The 21,505-nt window shown below is 42.6% G+C and overlaps 1 protein-coding gene across 5 annotated transcripts in view; it reads right to left on the reverse strand.

Annotated features, from left to right (window-relative positions):
* Positions 1-375: 375 nt before the first annotated feature.
* UNC80 (unc-80 homolog, NALCN channel complex subunit) overlaps positions 376-21,505 on the reverse strand; it is a 174,424-nt gene continuing 153,294 nt past the window's right edge. For 3 of the 5 annotated variants that reach the window (XM_054044840.1, XM_054044839.1, XM_054044838.1), the window contains exons 60-65: positions 14,204-14,342; positions 12,088-12,144; positions 6,268-6,349; positions 5,685-5,796; positions 4,300-4,511; positions 376-3,014 (exon numbers count right to left, since the gene is read on the reverse strand). In XM_054044840.1, the coding sequence (XP_053900815.1) occupies positions 2,745-3,014; positions 4,300-4,511; positions 5,685-5,796; positions 6,268-6,349; positions 12,088-12,144; positions 14,204-14,342 (872 nt within the window). In that variant the 3' untranslated portion in view covers positions 376-2,744. The remainder of the gene's footprint in view (positions 3,015-4,299; positions 4,512-5,684; positions 5,797-6,267; positions 6,350-12,087; positions 12,145-14,203; positions 14,343-21,505) is intronic. The other 2 variants (XM_054044841.1, XM_054044836.1) reach the window with 1 other exon arrangement.

Genomic DNA, 21,505 nt, shown 5'->3' on the forward strand with positions numbered 1-21,505 from the left:
AGTGCAGGCTCTGTAGTGCTGAGAGAGGTAAGAAGTAGTCAGATATATTTAAGTCAGCGATATAAGCAGCTATCATTCAGAATACCCATGATCTGTGCTGAGCAAGGTGCCATTTTTACATAGACACTTTTTTGACCACAAACCACTTTCAGATTGCCCACTGTACAGCAAGGGCTTAATCCTGCAAGGTGACTAGCACTTCCTATGAGGTGCAAAGTGCCTTTAACTCTCAATGAAGGCAACAGTAGTAGAGGGTGCTCAACACCTCTGGACTGGGGCCTAGATAGACAAGCTTGAGAAAAGAATACATTTTGTTGTTGCTAAATTGTACGTGTGTGTGTGTGTGTGTGTGTGTGTGTGTGTGTGTGTGTGTGTGTGTGTGTGTGTGTGTGTGAGAGAGAGAGAGAGAGAGAGAGAATAATATATAGGACCCAATTCTGTACTCTGATGTACACACAGGGCTCCTACTGACGCATATGTATATGTAGAGGATACATGATGGTGAGGTAGAAAGGTTTGATTGGTTGAAATTACCAAAGCCACCAGTCAGTTCTGGAGTTGATCTTAAATTAATGCCAATAAAACTTGTAATACTGCACCAGACCAGCGTATAGGCTGTGTTTAACAGTGTTTTACAGAAAAATGATTTTAGAAAAAAATAGTTATTTAAAAAAATATAGTGGTGTTGTTGTTTGCTTGGTGTGGGTTTTGTTTTGTTTTTGGTCATATCATTTTAACTCTAAAATCATGTTGTTTTAATACCATGAGTCCAGATTGAAAGGTCAAAAAGATTGTAAAGTAATACATTTTAGAAAGCTCTAAAAGTGATCAAAAATAACTTTTCTATGCATAATAATGCCCCAATTATAAGGTCTAATACAGGGGTAGGCAACCTATGGCACGTGTACCGAAGGCGGCATGCGAGCTGATTTTCAGTGACACTCACACTGCCCGGGTCCTGGCCACCGATCTGGGGGGCTCTGCATTTTAATTTAATTTTAAATGAAGCTTCTTAAACATTTTAAAATCCTTATTTACTTTCCATACAATTGTTTAGTTATATATTATAGACTTACAGAAAGAGCCCTTCTAAAAACGTTAAAATGTATGACTGGCACGCGAAACCTTAAATTAGAGTGAATAAATGAAGACTGGGCACACCACTTCTGAAAGGTTGCCGACTCCTGGTCTAATATCTCATTCTACCAAGGTTAGTTGAAAATGTATTATGTGAACACACACACACACACACGTAAATATGGTCATTGCTTGCAACTTCACAGTATGCCTCAGAGCTATTCTGCGGCTTTCCCATATGTCAATGACTAAAGTCTTGTTTCAATTTAATCCCATGATCTTGAAGCACAGATCGTAACTCACCCACGACTTCAGTCAATTCCCAAAGGGGACATGATATACATATAAATATTATGCATTTATATCTACACATGCAGAGTCATAATTAGTGCATATTCATATACCCACATAGAATGGCGCCTTTTTAAATACAATCTCAGTGTGCAGAAAATATATTCTTTCATCAGGTCTATTCTCTGCAATATCCATTCCTAGTTTACAGGAATGTGAAAATATGGATTATATACGTTACTTAAAATATACATTTCCAAGTGCATACAGAGTAGATATTTGCGTCAATTAAGTTGTTGCCCTGGATTAGAAAGTCCACACATTCTAGCTGTGTTTTTTACATAAATTGCTTAATATATTTAAGCAGAATAGATAGTACCATTTATGTCATCTACAGACCACTCCCCCCCGCCCATCTATCTTTGAGCACAGCATGTGCATTCTTTCCTGTAGTATGTAGTGTATTCAGTTTTACACAGAATGACTATTTTTCTAGCACTAGGGTATTATCTTACAGAGTGCAATGAAACCAACAGACAAAAGTAAACATAAATTGCTTAATATATTTAAGCAGAATAGATAGTACCATTTATGTCATCTACAGACCACTCCCCCCCCGCCCATCTATCTTTGAGCACAGCATGTGCATTCTTTCCTGTAGTATGTAGTGTATTCAGTTTTACACAGAATGACTATTTTTCTAGCACTAGGGTATTATCTTACAGAGTGCAATGAAACCAACAGACAAAAGTAAACACTGCTAAAGTCTGCAGTGCCAAAAAATATCTTTCTAATCATTCAATGGTATGTGCCATTGCTATGGGGATTAGAAAACACAGTCATGGGCCTGTTTATTTAAAACAATCTTTAGTTCGATATTCATTGTCAGCATTTTGACTGCCAATATTCAGTCATGCAAGTCTTTGATTCAGATATTATATAACCCTTCTGAAATTACAAAAATAAACTTTGGGGGGCAGTGTTAAAGTGGCTAACCTCAAAAAGGTTGGGTTTTTTCAGTCTACTATATTAAACTAATGCATTTTACTGGAGCAGCTGCAGACTGCAGTAGATTTCTGGCAGATCAAGATTTTGGGAAACAGATATGTGGCTGCAGAATTGTTTAGAATTCTCTTCTGGTCTTTGCTGTCTGCCCTGAACCAAATTAGATTTGCCAAAAAGGCTTAGCTTGTTTTCTAAAACATATTTGCCAATCTGTAGCAAATAGGTTGTTAGATATTTTCCCTTGTTGGCTATAAAGTGCTCTTTCTGATTAGTTCATCAATAGTTATCAAGAAACTCTATAGAGAAGATACAGTTTCTCTACCAAGACTCTACATTCTCTCTCCTCCCATGCTAATGCAGTTCCCCGACATTTAAACATGGGACTCATCTAAGTCAACATCAGTCTCACCAAGCTCAACATGCGTGAAGCTGAAGTGGCTGGTAAGGAGGGGATTCTCCATCCCATTGTCCTCGCTGATGTGAAGGACAGTGTCTCCATGTTGCAGTAAGCTGGTTGTCTCAAGGCCTGCAAAGTCCTCTGTATCAGAGAGCTGTGTGGGTGGGGTACTATGTGCTTGTGCTGGCCGTGGCTCCAAATCCTCATCTGTTTCTTTTTCCTTCTCAGTGGGAAGCACCTCACTCTGAAATCAAGGAGAGCTTGCGGTCAGGCTCCAACTCATGGGAAGAGAAGGGGGTGGGGTGGGGGGAATAAAAACCAATGTGTGCAAAATATATTCAGATCTGTTAACTAATAAAGGCTAAACCATAACTGCCCCTTGGTTTATTTGAAATGTTTAAAGGTACAAAACCCTAAAATTTTATGCAAAAACAGTTAATTTTTTTCTGGCTGGTGAATTTGTAGTGGAAATTACAAAGATAACATTGCTTAAAAGGACACTGCAATTTGAAATTCTTTTAATAACTTTTCCAAAATGGGTTTTTCTATCTCTTCTGCTCATAGCCAAGGATGTGTCCCCCTGGGGAACCAGATAAAGAGACATCAGAAAAGAGACCTTTGTCTCATTGGGCTGGCTCTAAATTCTGCGTTACAATTTGTAATTTTCCTCACACACCATCCTCCACCCATCAGTGATGTCTAACACCTACTTTTTCCAGCAGTCAGTGCATGACAAAGAGCTTCTTTCTAAAGGTATCCTACTGCAATTAGATATATGATTTACTCTAGCTAGTGTGAGTACCAATAGCAGTGAAGGTGTAGTGGCATGAGTCTCAGCCTGCACTCTACAACCCTGTCCTGGAGCCTGGATACTTACTTGGGTGACTAGTCCATGTTGAAGCCCATGTGCCACGGCTCCACTGCTACTGGCACTCATGCTAGCTAGATTAACATTAACTCATGTACGTCTACACGTGCTGCAATCACACACCCTGATTACTGTATCGACATACTCAAAGTCTGGTACCTTTGCTAATGCAGTCATGTGTTTTTGATAGGAATCCTTCCATACTGATGCATCAGTCTACCCTACCCCGACCCCCACCACAGATCATTCCTCAGAGACCAATGTAGCTGAGCAGAGAGTTGAATTAAAACTTTCACTGGTGTAGAATGATGTGAGAGAAAAGATCTATACAGACAGGAGGAGGAGGACATAGGCTCAGTCAAGCTAAGGACATGCAGTGGTGAAGTGCCAACGGAAATGGAAGGAAAGAGAATCAACACAAAGATCTGGGAGCTAGCGATTTAAACAAGAAGTGGCATGGGCAACCACCTCACTGTAAAGAAAACAGACTCTGCAGTTTTCACATACCAACCACTTCTCTTTACGGCCACAAGTGAGATCGTTAGCCATTTTCACTATTTTTTCAGCAGCTTAAACCACTAAGTAGAGAGGCACTGCATATGCATGTACCCACTAGAGATTGGAGCAGCTAACCTACTTTCTGACTTGTCAGATGAGTTACCTGGCTGGTGGTTTGGCTATGGAGATCAGCGACAACAATGGCAGGTGAGGAGGTCAGCACAGGTTTATTCACAGCTTCCGGCTTTCTGACTTCTGCAGGGCTACTTCTGCTGCAGCTAGGTTGCAGGGCTGGGACCGGTGTAGCATCTGTTTCTGAAGATGTTGTTGCCTCTGGCTGAGTTTCAGTGAAAGTCACTGATCGCTTTTGATCCACTGCGGGACCACAAAGTGGGGAAAGATAAATACAAAATTACTCCAATTTAGAAAAAAATATCAGAATACAACAAATGCTTTTATGTTTATATGGTGTCTTTCATCCCAAAATGATTTACATATATTCATAACTGCCATGTGAATTAGCTATTATGATCCTCATTTAGATGAGGAAACTGAGGCACAAATGGTTAAGTGACTTGCCAAAGTCTGGATAGGAAGTCTGTAGTAGATCTGAGAATACAATCCAGGGCTTTTGACTCCTATTTCTGAGCCTTACCTAAAAGGCCACCAAGTGGGAGTAAAGAGCAGGCAAAATCTTGTTTTTAATTATGGCCAAAGATTTAGGTTGTAGCACATCTTCTGCAGCACTGCTCCTCTTAGGACCATCCTGATTCACTAACTCAAGGAAAAGTGCTGCCTGCTAGATCACTAACCAATGTGCTCTGCACAGGCTTCCCTTGAAAACCACTTGGATGCTTCAGGAGGTGCAGAATTCAACAACTGTATGCCCTAATTAGCAATGTTAGCCACAAAAAGAACTTAGCACCAGTGTGCCAAAGACTGAATTGGCTCCCCTATTTGCTTCTACATTCAGTCTTTAAAGTCTTGTATAGTTTAGGTCCTCACTATTTGAGAAACTTTCTCTTTCTGTGTTCTACTAGGACACCAGTTGTCGGCAGAGGCATTCTCACTAGCAATCTCTAGAGTTGCACATCTCAGTGCTGTTGACAGGGCATTCTCGGTGGAGGACACCTGACTCTTAAATCCTCTATCTGTGGGTGGGAAGATAATTCAATGTCTACGTCCATTCAGATGTCGGCCTTTGGAGAAACTACAAATTTTGTGGAAGTGTTTTTTTCTGATGTGGTGCCTGTCCTCCAGAAATTAGACTGAAACCAGTAAAATTCACATCACATGGACTACTGAAAAGCAACTGGCTGATAATTGCCAATTGCTACCTACCAGGGCTAGACGTGAACTGATAAAAAACTACACATTCCATTACCCATCCCCCCAAACTACCCAGAACTTCTCTTAAGAACAGTCTACAGAAAGCACACCTATATACATGTCACACACAGTAACCTGTCTTAGAAGGAAAAACACAACCTAGTAGCTCCTACTTTAAAATATTAGATGCCAGCTGTGGAAAAGCAGACGTTGCCTCACCACTTGGTTTTGTTTTTGGCTGTATACTTCGACGAGTAGTTGAAAGTCGAGCCCCGTGACGGCTACGAGGTTCAGTTTGGGTCTTCTGACGTGAGAGAAGAGGTCTTCGTAGCTAAGGTACACAAAGCAGAGTAAAGTTAGACCAAGGAGACACTAATGTACAACTGAAATATTCACCTTTATGTGACTAAGTCATATCATTTATGCCATTCTCTTATGTATAGCCACCAATTTTTCTTTTTGTGGGTATACATGTTTTGGCATCTTTAATTTAGATATCAGTGTAGTATAAAAGCAGGTGATGAAATAATGCACTTCATACTAATTCAATTTTAATGCAATGACCTTTGTTCAAATAATATAGCTATAGGGGAAAGGATTTGGGGATTTGAAATGAAGCATAACTTCTTGCTTGGTGGTTTGGCAGACCTGAATGGTTCAGCTTGCCCAAGCACTTCCTGCTAATTCAGAGGATTATGATGCTGTAATACGTTCTGGGCAAGATGAACGAAAGATAGAAGATCTCAGCAGCAAATGGTCTGCAACAAATGAAAATGGTCATGTTCACTTCCTGTGATCTTACCTGCCGGAGGCCTCTCTTCCTTCCTAGTGGTTGCTGAAGAAGAAGATTCTGTTGTCCAGGTTCACTCTGCACGCTTGCTACCCTGTTAAGTGTTGACACTATTAGCACAACCATAGAAGTATAGTGGCTGATTAGAATAATCCCTGGCAATCATGACTAAAAAACACTAATGGCACAGTCACTTCAAAGACAGAAACATCGTCTTTGAAGGATGGGGGAAAGGATCTGTTCGGTTGCAGCTTCCAGGGTTTGGGAAGGGGATGGGAGTAGGAATCATGGCATTCAGGACTAGGCCACGCACAGGTAGCACAGAGCTGTAAAAATTGAGATTTTCAGTTTTCAGTCATTGATTGATGCATCCTATTCTGCAGTACCCACTTCTCTGTGTCCTTTGTCACATTGGCCTCCACAGACAAAAGGCAAGAATGCCATTTTATTATCTCCGTTTGTTTTTTGGTGAGGGTAATTACACAGGCTATTTCTCCCAAATGGATTCCAAAGCCTCACCTCAGTTTTGTCTTTTGGTTTCAATGTCATTTAAATAAACAAAAATGAAAAACCAACACAACTGACAAAGGTTCCATTCACATAATGGGTGCATGACTTATGCAAACAGGGTGCATTCGGTATGTCTGCAGCCTCAAGTCTCTTTGTGGCTAATGAGCAAAATAAATACAATTAAATATAAAAACAAATCTACAGTATTCTTTTAGGACTTAATAGGTTGTCAACGAAATCTGAATAACTAAAAGTTAAAAGTAAAGGCACTTTAACAATAGAAAAAACTGCTAAATGCTGTAAAGTAGTCTATGTTACTGTTCAACTAATTCCTCTGTTAACCTGATATGTGTGGCAGATCTGTTCTTCCCCTCAGTTCTTTTCACAATACTGTATTATTCCTCACAGTTCAATCACAATTAGAGTTACTCATTAGCAGGCAATGGTCACAAATGTTTTAGGTGAGTGAGCTGAATCGGAGACAGGTATGGTTGCAATGGTAAGTAACACTTAGATGAACTTCTTTCCAAAGGAACAGCTGCCTACTTGGGACAAATCCGAACCATTAAGGCATGCATCCCAATTAAGCAGCTTCTAAGATTATTTAGTATGCACTGCTGAAAATCAGTAGTGCAGTACGTTCTGGCGTTGGCATGTCTTAATCTAAGAAAAAGAACATTCATTCCCTTTCTTCTCAGTTTTCCGGGGCTTTCTTGGATCTTCCTTGGGAAGAGGTCAGAGCCTCTAGGGAGGTGTGATTTGACACAGAGCCTTACCAGGACTGGAAGAGAAAAAGACAAAGCTAATACTTCTGTGGGTTCATTACAACAGCATGGCCAGGAGAGTGGGTTAGCTCAACACCAGAAAATAATGTATATTTGGGTCCTTTCTCTCTTGAACAACCCTTTCAAAAGAGATCACCATCCTCTAGAGCAAATACTCAGCACAGTGCAATCTGATTTACAATGAAACATTCTAAATGTCAAGAGGAGACTATACCCCTATGAACTGCATGATCCCACAAGCTACTTCTAGCTGTTAGCATTACATTCTTGACCCAGACAATGGCCCTACAGCACATACAACTGCTTAGACTGCAGTAGACTCCAAAAGTGATACATCCTCAAGGGTATCAAGACAAATAGGCTGAATTTACATTTTTCCTCACATAAGAAATCCAGACAGCTTGACATTATATTTATACATTCTGTTAATTTTCTGCTTCTAGAATTACTTGGGTACTTGGCTCCAGCAAATATTTAGAGACTCAGAGATAGAGATTAACATGTAAATACTTTCTTTAAATAGATAAAATACTGAACCTCAATTTGTTTCTAAAGAGGCTGCAGAATATATATTTAAAATGGTGCAATAAAAAGTTTCTGTTCAACCCAGTGGCTAAATATCATTGAGTTATGGTAAGATTGTTATTACAGTTTCTGAGGAAAGATGATGATGTTTAGTTCTATGAATGGGGAGACCGACCTCTGTCAGAAAGACTAAAATTATGTTAAATGTAAATAATCTATGACAGCAATGGAACAAGCATGTCAAAAAGCGAACATAACGAAAACACCTTGAAAAACTCGTTAGGTAAAGATCATTCATTATACTTGTGAGTGTGATGTTACCATACTGTACATACGTTAGACATGAGGAAAAAATGATTTCCATGGACTAATCTGTGCATTAAAGACAAACAAAGAGATGAGTGACAGAAAGGTTGGATTCAGTTGCTTTTCCTCTATGTTGGCCTGGGTTTAAGCCTCACTTACACCAGATATGAAATGAGTTTAGTGAACGGCAGATTGGAGGTAAAAGGTGGGGGAGTGTGAACAGTGGAATTTGGCAGAAAAACCTGCACAGGGCCCTTCCCCATCCTTTTTACTTTCCTATATACTCAGATTCACCCCACATTTTGAGAGAGAGAGAGAGAGAGAGAGAAAGAGTGCAAGTGTAAGATGAGTGACTGAATTTCCTGAAATAGTTATGATTCCACGATAGATGTTTTTTCCTTCTCCAGAATAGCAACAACAATCTGGTTTCAGTGAAAATTAGTTCCAAAGGGTCTGTTGACTCCGTAAGTACCCTCCCCTTCTTTTCTGCCTTTCATTGTCTAGTAAACAGGACCAAGAGGGCACTGTTTTTTTGTTCTTGGTTTGGAGCAATCATTATATTTGGGAGGTCAGTTTGTGGGGACTCTACTGAACTGCTTTGAATCAAATCCAATGCCATTTTCACATGACATAGTTTATTCTACTTCTCCTGTGAACCTGGCATCTACTAGAGGATTTTTGTTGGAGCACATAAACCTGATTTGTTGGAGCAGAACACACTTGTAAACTTTCCTGTCCATCAAGAGTGCTTCTCTGTCACCTACTGGGTACCTATGAAAAGGGGCCATGTCCCCATAATCATGTTACATGGTTAGCACAGAGACAGACAGACAAACAAACAAGCTGTTAATGAAAAATGATTGCCAACCGTACAACAAATGTCAGGCCAGTGTAAAATTTCATACCACACAGGACATACTGGAATAAGCATTGCCAGGTTGGCATTTATGATGTTATTTTCATGAATAACAAGAAATAATGCAACAAATAAAAGTGTGTGTTGGGGGGGAGGAGAACTAAAACCAGAAAAAGCAAGCAAATAGTTGTTAAACTGTATTAAATGGACTTTAGTGCCTGCCAGGCCTTCGGATAACATCCAGGAAGAATGCACCTGCTGAACTTTTCAAGACACAGGCCTGGGATTTCAACAGAGTGTCAAATTTCCTCCACACTTGCCCTGTTGATATTAATTTGCTCTACTTCTCCTTACTGATCATGATTAATTTAAAACAAGCATAATTAGAAATGTTGAAATGGAATTTTTTTGTGCATCAGCTTTCAATGATAGAAAGTTCTCATTCTCTTTTCCCTTGTGCTTTAGGAAAATCTTCCATCTTTTTTCAAATTATAACTGCAACAAATCATGATGCTAAATAAAATAGTTCCCCCCCCCACACACACACACACCCTTTCTGCATAATCTCAGGAACCTGAATGTTATTCTCTTCCTGTGTTCATTGCTGTTTACCGATGTAACTCTAATTGGTACAAGCACAAAAGAAAAAAGACTTTATTTTTGTCTTTATTTATAATTGTTCTTTTCTTTTATTTGAAATTCCTGGTTTCCATAATGTTCTATTCTTTGTTTGTTTCATTCCACCGATTGTGACTAAATATCAGCTTCTGAATTCAGCAAGCTATCCTGGGCATTTTTTATCCCTGTGCTCTAGTGAAGATCAAAGATATCTAAAGAAAAATCTTGGCCTGTTTTATTTAAACTAGTGTTCCTGAATAGAAGAATGTATTTATCCTCTGCTACAACAATGATCTCAATAAGCTGCTGTATTATCTCTCTGTTCTATTGCTTCTCTCCTTTACAGAAGGAATGCAACTTGCACATTAAAGAACACACAATACAGCTAAAATGTTGCTTTTTTTCATTTTACACAGAACTATAATTGTAGCCTTTTCACAGAGATCAGGTTAATTATCTTGAGTCTCTTTTAAGGTTCTGCGGAATAAAAGTGTCACTTTTTTAAAACAAAGAAGTCTATGACTGTGTCTTCAAAAAATAAGAAACCCCATCAGAAATAATCTCTCTGTAGAAATCTACTTCACCAAACATGCCAACTGATCTTCTCCTTTACGGAAACTCTGTAACATAGCACAGTACAGGAGATACAAAGTCCTGTTCTGGGCAAAGGTTGATGCACTAGTAGCTAACGGAACTCACTGTGCATCTGTTTAGACTTCAGAGCTCAATATGAATATATTTTGACATTGATCTTGTCAGCTGGCTCAGCTGTCATAAAACTCCTGGACTTGTCACCAAGAGTTGCTGTGTAGCCTGACTCCCATTTATCAGAGTCAAGACATTTCACAATCAACATTAGGAGGTGACTCAATCTGCAGGTCATCTGCCAAAGGTAATCAGGTTTTCACACTAATAAAGTGAATGCATTTAACTTCCTCTATAGAGAATTTTTTTTTCTAGGGTTCTGAACTATTGCTCAGTTGCCTCTCAAGAAGACCATGTTCTTAATCATCTTTTTTGCACAGAATAATACATTTTGCTATACAGTAACATCCCTGCCACGGCCAAAGGACAATGTCTTTTCTTTACAACACCTTCCACATTACCACCAATCAGAGACTGATCAAGGCAGGGCACACAAACACAAGTGACACCATGAATCATGGGGTTGATCTAAATGACATTTCCAACAACGGACTTCAGTCTCCATTTTTCAATATTAAAATAAAACTGGAGTAATCTCAAACAAAACAAAATTAATTCACAAGAATACCTCTCAACACATCCTCATCTTTAAGCAAGAGTGATAAAACAACAAAGAGAGATGTGGCATACTAAAGGGAGCAGACTGTATTCTCCCAGAATGTGGGAATGCTCTCTCAGAATGAAATAAGGAGTTCGTGATGAGTGAGAGCTTTCCCACCTCATGAGGATCAGTTGAGAGGTATGATCACAGTAGTACACCAGGAAGAATGATTAACATGGCTGAGCTGACTGTTAAAGGTGCAGTCCTCCTTTTAAAATCTTACAACCAATGTATTTTAAAGGCACAGTAATAACACTGTTTGTTAAGCTCTCCTGTTCACAAGAAACACTAGTTGCAAAGCTTGGACCCTGAGACTGTCAGGGCAATTTTAAATAAGGATTAATAGCATTTGCCTGAAAGCTCTAAGGCGAGTGTTTGTAGAATGATAACACTTTGTAATAAGTGGGGATTCCTATAAAGGCATTCATAGGGAACTATATTTAACATGGCTTATCAGGATTAGTATTATTAATGAATGCTAAAGAAAATAATAATGAGTCAAGTGTTTATTGATGGTGATATTGTGAGATTAATATGAGGACAGATTTTTTTAAAAAGGAGGCCCCCAAATTGGTGCTCAGAAAAGGTTACATGTAATGCGGTGGTGATACTAATGCTTCTTTCTTAGGTCTTCAGAGCAATCGCTAGCAATGGAAAAATCCACAACAGGCAGACAAATATTTTGGCTTGGCAAGATTTTTCTTTTTTTAATTCCCTCAGTTGTTAGGAATTAAAAACTGTTGGCAATCAACGCTGAAAACTGAAGTCGGGTTACTACACCTTTGACTTGCAGGCCTGAGTATCGATGAACAACAAGAGACAGACATGGAAAGAGAGACAAAGGGTGAGGAAGAGAGACAGAGGATATAGGGAACTGATTATTTCCCAGCACAGACACTGACAGACAGGTAGTGTTGACACTGTACCTAGAGAGGCTGCCCTCAGCGGCCAGGCCCTGGGAGTCATCGAGGACATTAGGTTCACTGCAGGAGGGGCAGGGAGATGAAGCATTTAGGGAAAGAAAATGCAAAAAGCATGCAATTGTCTCTGTTTTCAAGAAAAAAAATATCAACGGAATAAGAAAAGAAAAGGAGGACGGTAAAATCATTTGGTCTTGCACTGGCTCATCAGAACATATGACTCAAGGCATTGAAAGAGGAACATCTGATCAAGCAAATTCTGGATAAAAGGAGCAATTTAAAAATGGAGGCTATGATACATGGAGACCTCCTAATCTATACAATACATTGCATGAGCTAAGAACCTCATTGAGGTGTGATTCTAGTGCAAATAAGGGGTGGGGAGGATGGGGCTTAGAAAGTTTTCAAACCATTTTGCTGCCTGTATTTCCTTTGATTGTATTCTATTTACTTCCAGTTTCATTTAAGATCTTCCCCCTACCACCACCCCATCAGTTCACTTATTCAGGCTTCTCCTTGAAGTGCTAATCCACTTATCATGAGCTGTAGAACAACTTTCTAGTTCTGATGCCATTAAAAGGCCAAACTGCTGGAAAGCATGACCTTGCATTGCTATGAAACTGTAAGTAAACAGCTGGAATGTATACTGGCAAATCTGTACCCAATCACACCGCCTCAACTGCTGCCTACTTCCCCCATCAAGCAGGAACAACCAGCAATATTCCATCCTGTTCCCTCATATGTGAAATATGAAAGGTAGAAAGAGGTCTGGTGGATTACCAGCAGGAAAGCAATAATATTACTATACATTTATTAGTTTATTTATTAGTTTACATGTGTAATACACTCAAAAAATCCCAGAGACCATTGCTCATCCATGACAAAAATGGGTATGCAGTTGAGAACAAGGTTTATGCTTGCTGGGCCAATGAAGTATCTACCCTACACAGTAGATTGCATGCTTAAAAAGGCTAAGAGTCCAAATCTATATTGCAATTAAACTACATTATTGTTCTCAGCATCACTAATTAAAAAGCACCACAGCCCACAGGAAACACATTACAGTAAAATATATTTATTTTAAAGACACTAAGGAAATGGAATGAAATGAGTTTAAAGGTGTCCTCACAAGTACCCTTTATGCAACTCTGGGATACAATTTGAGTGGCTTCTAGTTCAGCAATTACCTCCCTTATCATTGCTGGTATATACTATAGCTGTTCCTTTTAGCTGTTACATGCTCCATACAATGAGGGATTTCTAATTGAATTAAAAACAAGGCTGGGCAAAGAGACAATGGCCAGTCATAAGATAATGCAGAATTCACATTTTCAAGGTTTATAAAAAATGACATAAATGAATCTATACATTTATCAGCGCTCTTTGCAAATCTATGTCACATATAAATAAGAAAGAAACATTATTTACTGAAAAATAACAGAATTTAATTAGAAAAATCTCCTGTTCATTGGCTTCTATGTCACACACCTGACTAATGAGTGCAATGTACAATACCCAAATCCTCTCTCTCTCTTTCTCTCTCACTCTAAAAAGAGGCCTCCAAGATTAGCTCTAGCAGACAGAGAAGTTTCTGGTTTAGAATAATCCCACTTCTCTTTCTGCCATTAGCTAATGTCCAGAGGAAAACTAATTTTTGTTCTGACTTGGGGGTTGAGATTGTACTGAGGAAACTTTCTCAGCACCTTGGGCTTTCTCCCTACTCATTTTAAGTGCTGTATGCAGGACTCTGGCTCAGAAGGAAACCTCTAAGTGTATTCTGCACCCTGAAATCATGCCTACACCTTTGAAATCCACCACATCAACAGGCATGGCATTAGCAGAGAAACAATAGAGATGCTGTCAGTTTCTGACGGCAACATTTCTAACAATGAAATGTGGTTCTCATGAAGGTTATGCATTATACATTGTATTGAAGAACTGTTATGTTCTAACCTGCAGCAAGTACTTGCACTGACATCAATGGGACTACCCGAATGATTAGCCTTTTAGTACTCAGGTGCTGAATTTACCACCCTCACCCTGCTGCTGTTACACACAATATACCTTTGGAATGTCTGCTCTGGAGAACAGAGTGGGAAAGGTGAAAAGCACATGTTGTTACCTTTGGCTGGGTAACATGCCCACCTCAGCCTGAGGTGCAGACATGCTGGAGATATGGCTGGAGAACCGACGCCTCCCAATGGCACCCATAAGGTAGGCTTCCTGTTCACTTACCACACTGGGTATGCTCACTGAGTCATCTAGAAAGGACATGGGAAAGAGACCAAAAAAGAAAAAAATTCATCCAAAACCCCAATGACACATTTAAAAGTTTTCAGGTAATTCCAGATCCCGTCCCATGTTCATGGCTAGTGCATGCAGAACTCTTTAAGTCAGTCAGGTCCAACACTGCAAATGTGTGCATCTGCTTAACTTTTCTACCACAAGTAGCCATAGTAAAGTAAAATGTGCATAAATGTTTGCAAGTTCAGGGCTTTAGACTGCGGGCCCTCCGTTATATATTTGTACATTGTTTCGGACAATGAGTTCAGGGTCTGTAGGTGCTACCACAGTACAATTATTATTTTTAAGTTGTTCAACAAAATATGATGCCTCTTGAAAATGAAAACTATAACTGGACATTTTGCTTGTAAAAAAATTAATACATTTCAAGAGCCAGAAAAATTAACCTTATTAAAAGATGAAAGGAAAGAGGAAGAGATGTACAGACTCAACAGCATCTAACTTGCAAAATGCAGTATTTTCTCAAATTGCTGATCTTATATTCACAACAATATGGGTGAACTTACGCAAAATAAGTCTGTCACATATGTTTGATTTTGATTAGAGCTGGTTGAAATTTTCAACAAAATTTTGAAATAAAAAAAACCTGACCAACTCTATACCTAGTCTGAAAACAGAGGACAAATTCATTGAAATTTTTCCGTATTTAAATTTTTTTTTTACATTTCAAAATAAAAACTGGAGAAATTTTCATGTAATATTTCTTTCCCCCCCTTTTTTTACCAGTTCTAATTTTGATTTGTTGAGATAATCTGTGGGTGAATATATTCTGATAAATTCCTGTTTCTAGGGGAAAATATTGCATATTTATATTGTAATTGCATTTAAAGAGGGCATGTATCATTCAAAAATAAATCCAGAACTACCCCTATATTTTCACTTACATCACAAGGGAACCTGAAAGCTGTTGAAGTTTTAATTTCTTCTTATGAACACCAAGATGTGGAAGTTTTGCTGCATTTAATTATGTGAATTTGAATGCTATACCAACACTGCTGCATTTATTTGATAAAAAAAAAGTCTGTGTATTTGTAACACAAACACAATAACTCTCCTATAACATTGGAGGATTCTTTTAATCAAATGATCACTTTTGACCTGCTAGTATTTTCAACCCAACAAGTTTAAATACTACTTATGGAAAGGTTCATGCTGCACGTTGTTCCTCCAACATGCCATTAACTAAACTGCCTCAATGCCTTCGCTTTTAGAATTAATTTTCCCTGGAGAATTTAGGTTAATTTCTTTGGGTTATTTGGTGGCTCTCTCATGCTTCTTTTGGAATGTCAGAAGATATCTATTAATCACAGCTTGCAGTCACTTGTAATGAATCCAAGACTGTCACCAGAAGATATCATGGTCACCAACTACAGTGTGTAGAAACCAGGACACAAGCTGTGCAATGTTTTGTAATAAATCCATATGCATCAAGTTTCAGGAGGAGCACTCACTCTGTTAGGGACACCTTCTCCACACAACAAGCCCATACACTTCATTTCATGTTGTAGGGCCGTTGCCTCTCTCATGTCTGATATTTTCTGGGAAAAGGCAGTTGTCCCCAAGCACCAAAGGTGAGTGGCAAGGGTTTCAAGCCATTAGGACAACCTCTGTACCACCAGAAGACAATAAAAGCTACAGGAATAGGAAGCCCAAGCCTCCTGGATAGAGATGAGAGGGGCTCCTGGCTGATGGTTTTGAAAGAAGCCAGGCAAAACTTGGATGTTTCTGATATCAGGCAAACTCAGCGGTTTCAATGAGCTTCTCTTCAAACTCAAAGTGAAACTCGGACTGCGCAAATCCACACAAACTATAAAAAACTAAACCCTCTCTGCAAAGAGATCCTAGGATGTTTCATACAACTCAGAACCTTTTCTGCCTCTATCACTGGGTATAAAGGAGTGGAGTATTGGATGACAGAAGTCTTAAGGCTTGATATCCTCTGTTGATCAGCTAATGCAGTGGTTCTCAAACTTGTTCCACTGCTTGTGCAGGGAAAGCCCTTGGCGGGCCGGGCCAGTTTGTTTACCTGCCGCATCCGCAGGTTCGGCTGATCGCAGCTCTCAGTGGCCGCGGTTCGCTGCTCCAGGCCAATAGGAGCTGCTGGAAGTGACGGCCAGTACATCCCTCATCCCACATCGCTTCCTGCAGCTCCCATTGGCCTGGAGCAGCGAACCGCGGCCACTGAGAGCTGCGCAGGGCCGGCTTTAGGAAGGGCGGGGCCCAATTCGAACAGTTTCGACGGGGCCCCAGCAGGGATGACTAAAAAAAAAAGCCACTTAAAAAGAACCCTTTCATTTCTTCCATGTATTATTTACTTTCCATGACTATATAAATAATAACAAAATTATATATTAATTAGCTGATTTTCACTTTCACATTAGGAAAATAATTCATGTTTTGATAGTTGTACAACTGATTTTCTTCAATAATGTTTATTTTATTAAAATTTATAAAATATTTCCTTATTAATATAAAATTGTGCCCTCCTCCCCCCCCCAGCACCTCCCAGCCCACGGAAACAAACTCTGCTTCCCCAGCAACGCCCCGCTGAAACAGCTGTGGGCCAAAAAGGAAGAAAAGGAAGGTTTGGGGGTGGGGGGTGACATAGGGTGACCAGATCACAGCAGTAAAATAGGACCCGACCCCTCCCCGCTCGGCCGCACCATCACACCCCTCTTCACCCCCTAACCCCCTGCTGGCTTGCTGTGTCCCTCCTAGTCAGTCCCCCACCCACCACTTGCCTCCTTTCACCTTCTCCCTCCCCCACCAGAAACCCCCATGCCCGCTCCTAGAACCCCTGCTGGCTTACTGCTTGCCTCTTTGCCCACCCGCCACTTGCCCACCCGCTCGCCGCTCGCCCCCCCCAAGTATAAAGCCTCATTCAAAGACCCAGGGGTCACTATATTACTGCACACAGCAGTCAATCAGTGCAGTTGAAGATAAATCTCTGCATTATGCATTTTTGTATAACTTTTATATGACTTTGTATTGAACCTTGGTAATGTTATAGCTGGCCCCTAAGGTAGTATAATTAAGGTAAAAGAAAAATGTCTTTTTGCTAGAAGTAGAATAAGTTCTTCCCCCACTTTGTAATCAATTGCCCTGTTGAATGAATGAGGTGTGAATGAGGAAGGTGTGGAAGGCAAGCACTTCCAGACAGCTGCAACCCTTGGAGTGGGGCTGGGAGCCAGCCAAGGAGAGCTTTGCCCAGGGCTGAGTGGGACAGAATTTGGGTGCAGGCTCCGGGCTGGGGCATGATGTGGGGTGCAGGATGGGTGGAGGGGTGCAGGCTCTGGGACAGAGTTTGGGGGCCTGAGAGGGGGTGGTGGGTGCTGGGGGGGAGGGGACTGCCATCACATGTGGCTTCATTCCTCCCCTACTGCCCCTCACCATAGCCTCGGTGGGGGATAGGGCTGCCCCTTGCCCAGTGTTTGCAGGAGTGGTGGCTGGGGGGAAACCCAGTCAAACTCTGGTTTTACTCTTTCGTTGATGGGTCACTTTAACCCCTTACAAACCCCTTCCCGCCTCTCTCACCCCCCTTTTCTACTGGGCTTGTTTGATCTTTTCGGTGGAGCCAGATGAAAACCACAAACCCCAGCGAGAGCAACAGGCTGGAAGACTAGTCTGAACCCACCACCCACCCAGCCTAGTCCATCCCAGAGCCCAGGACTGAGGGCAAATGTCCCCCCACCCCCGGGCCACGTGCTTCCACTCCTGGCCTCTCCTAGCGCCGCCAGAGATTCTGTGTGGCTGCATCGGGTGGGATTTCAACCGGACACCCCCTCGCTAAATGCACCCCTGTTTTGTGACCACTCTGCACCAAGAGCACCTTCCTTCCCTGCCCTAGAGCTGCTGGATGGCTAGAAGGCTGAGCGGGTGTTTGATCGCTCTGGAATATTATCGTGCCCCCCCCCAAACCTTAATGTCCACACAGCTTTGGGGGGGGGATATTCCTCCCCCCCCAAAGCCGGTCTATTTTATTGTTGCAGGGCAAATGAAGGAGACAGAGTTTAATGGAAATATTCAGCCCCTACAGTGGTCTTGCAGCAGGGGAAGCAGAGTTGATGGAAAGGGAACTGGTTTGGATAGGAGCCCCCGTCCCCCTCCTTTGCAAAATAATTTGGGGAGGGGAATCAGATCACTCCGTGCCTCAGTTTCCCCTCTCTCGGGGGAGAAGGGAGAGAGAAAAGTCTCAGCCTGACAGGTTGCAGACCTTTCGCATTCTCCCCTCTTGATGTATTTGATTTCCTCCTCCAACCCCCCACCCCTCTCTCTCACCTGGAATTCACAGCACTAAGTACCGGCTAGGGGCTTTCATCCTGGGTTACATGATCCCGAGTTTAGTTTTGAAACAGACACAGGCAGGCACAACTCACCCTCAAACAGCAACACCACCGAAAACCACAAAACCAACCCAATATTACACACCTATGGGGAATCACAGGGTCAAACACTCACCGACCGAAGCCCCAGCACCTGCTCAGGTGAGTGAGGTCCACACTGCAGGGATTCCTGTCTCCCATCGGACCGGAAGCCCCCCTCAGCGTCTCCTCCAGGTGAGTGCCGGGGGGAGGGGAGGGGAAGGCTCCAAAGCACATGTGCCTTCTTCCCCCCTCCCCCATCCTGACCTGCAACAGCCGCTGCTGCCTCTGCCTCAGCCCCCCCGCCGGCCAGCGTCTCTCGCTGCCTAGCAGCAACAGCTGCTGCTTCCCGGACAGCCATGGAGCTTTGCTTCAGACAGGGACGCTGCCCGATCTGTGCGGGGCCCTCTTAGGGGTGGGGCCCAATTCAGGGGAATCGGTGGAATCGGCCTAAAGCCGGCCCTGGAGCTGCGATCAGCCGAACCTGCAGACGCGGCAGGTAAACAAACCGGCCTGGCCCGCCAGGAGCTTTCCCTGCACAAGCGGCGGAACAAGTTTGGGAACCACTGAGCTAATGTATTACAAAATGCGCACAAATGCTTGAGTAGGTCTGACATCCCGACCAGCACAGACACTAGCCATGACTTGAGCATACATAGTGCAGGTACAGGTACACATAGGAGCCTGTGGTTCAGAGATGAGCAGGAAGTGCATAGCAAGCTGATACTGCAATGCGATGCCTGCAACATAGCCACCAAATTTCTCCTGCCTAGTAGCAGGATTAAGTCCAAAGAGGGGTGTGACGTTGTGCAGTCTATATGGTTTTATAAAAATATAAGTGAATATAATGTAACTGGGATATGCTTCATGCAAAAGGTCTCTTATAAGGTATCATTACAAAGCTCATAATCTACTGAGTGTGATCATCCTATTTGTAGAAATGTACCACTCTTGTATCTAAAACTAGAAATATAAAACATAACTCTGAGGGCCTACTGTAATTATGTAAAGTGTGGGCCATTAAGGATGGTTTGGAATCTTGATGACTCCTATTGTCTGCAGATGGCTGTATTTACCTGTGAGTCTTCCTGTATATGTGTGTGCTGGCAAGTGAGTAATGAAGTCTTGCAGTGACATGTGATCATGTCACCTGAACTGGAATCCATCTTTAACCTGCTGCTTTTCCAGTGAGGGGGGTGGAAACCCAGAGGCACAAAGGGTTCCCGCCTTATGCAAAAGATATATAAAGGGGTGGAAGAGAACAAGGGGGGGGGAGGGAGCCATCATGAAGAATCCCCTAGCTATCACCTGAGCTGCAACAAGAGCTGTAGCCGGGGAAAGAAATGTGCCCAGGCCTGGAGGTGTCCAGTCTGAGAAAAACTTACTGAAGCATCTCTGAGGGTGAGATTATCTGTATTTAGCTTGATTAGACATAGATTTGCGCATTTTATTTTATTTTGCTTGGTGACTTACTTTGTTCTGTCTGTTACTACCTGGAACCACTTAAATCCTACTGTCTGTATTTAATAAAATAGGGTTACCATACGTCCTCTTTTTCCCGGACATGTCCAGCTTTTCGGCAGTCAAACCCCCGTCCGGGGGGAATTGCCAAAAAGCCGAACATGTCTGGGAAAATGGCGGCTCTGATCCTCCCCTGACTCTTCGGCTCTGTTTAAGAGCCGAGCTGCCCGAGCGCTATGGGCTTCAGGCAGCCCCCTTGCCTCCGGACCCCAGCCGGGCACTTCCCCTCCCGGGCTCCGGCGGCGCAGGGTCCGGAGGCACGGGGGCTGCCCAAAGCCGGTAGCGCTCGGGCAGCCTGGCTCTTAAACAGAGCCGAAGAGTCGGGGAGGAGCAGAGCCGCCGCGGCTGGAGGCTCTGCTCCTCTTCGGCTCTGTTTAAGAGCCGGGGTGCCCGAGCGCTACCGGCTTCGGGCAGCCCCCGTGCCTCCGGACCCTGCGCCGCCGGAGCCCGGGAGGGGAAGTGCCCGGCTGGGGGCGCAGGGTCCGGAGGCATAGGGGCTGCCCAAAGCCTGAGCGCTACCGGCTTCACGGTTTGCCGGGCAGCCTCCAGACCCTGCGCCCCCGGCTGGGCGCTTCCCCTCCCGAGCTCCAGCTGCGCTGGGGAAGCGCTGGCCGGGGGCGCAGGGTCTGGGGGCTGCCCGGCAAACCCTGAAGCCGGTAGTGCTCGGGCAGCCCTTTCCCCGTGGCTGGAAGTGGGAGGGAGGAGGGGACGGAGTTAGGGCGGGGATGGGGCGGAGTTGGGGCGGGACTAGGGGTGGGGAAATGGGCGGGGCCAGGGCCAGTGGAGGCTCCTCTTTTTTTATTTATTAGATATGGTAACCCTAAATAAAATCACTTTTTATTTAGTAATTTACTCAGAGTATGTATTAATACCTGGGGGAGCAAACAACTGTGCATATCTCTCTGTCAGCGTTATAGAGGGCGAACAATTTGAGTTTGCTCTGCATAAGCTTTATGCAGGGTAAAACGGATTTATTTGGGTTTAGAACCCATTGGGAGTTGGGCATCTGAGTGCTAAAGACAAGCACACTACTGTGAGCTGTTTTCAGGTAAACTTGCAGCTTTGGGACAAGTGATTCAGACCCTGGGTCTGTGTCTGGAGCCAGATGGGAGTGTCTGGCTCAGCAAGACAGGGTGCTGGAGTCCTAAGCTGGCAGGGAAAACAGAAGCCGGGGTAGTCTTTGCACATCGGGTGAAAGCTCCCAAGGGGGTTTCTGTGATCCAACCCGTCACAAGGGG

The sequence above is a fragment of the Malaclemys terrapin genome, chromosome 11 (assembly GCF_027887155.1).
Source record: "Malaclemys terrapin pileata isolate rMalTer1 chromosome 11, rMalTer1.hap1, whole genome shotgun sequence".
Classification (NCBI taxonomy): Eukaryota; Metazoa; Chordata; order Testudines; family Emydidae; genus Malaclemys; species Malaclemys terrapin.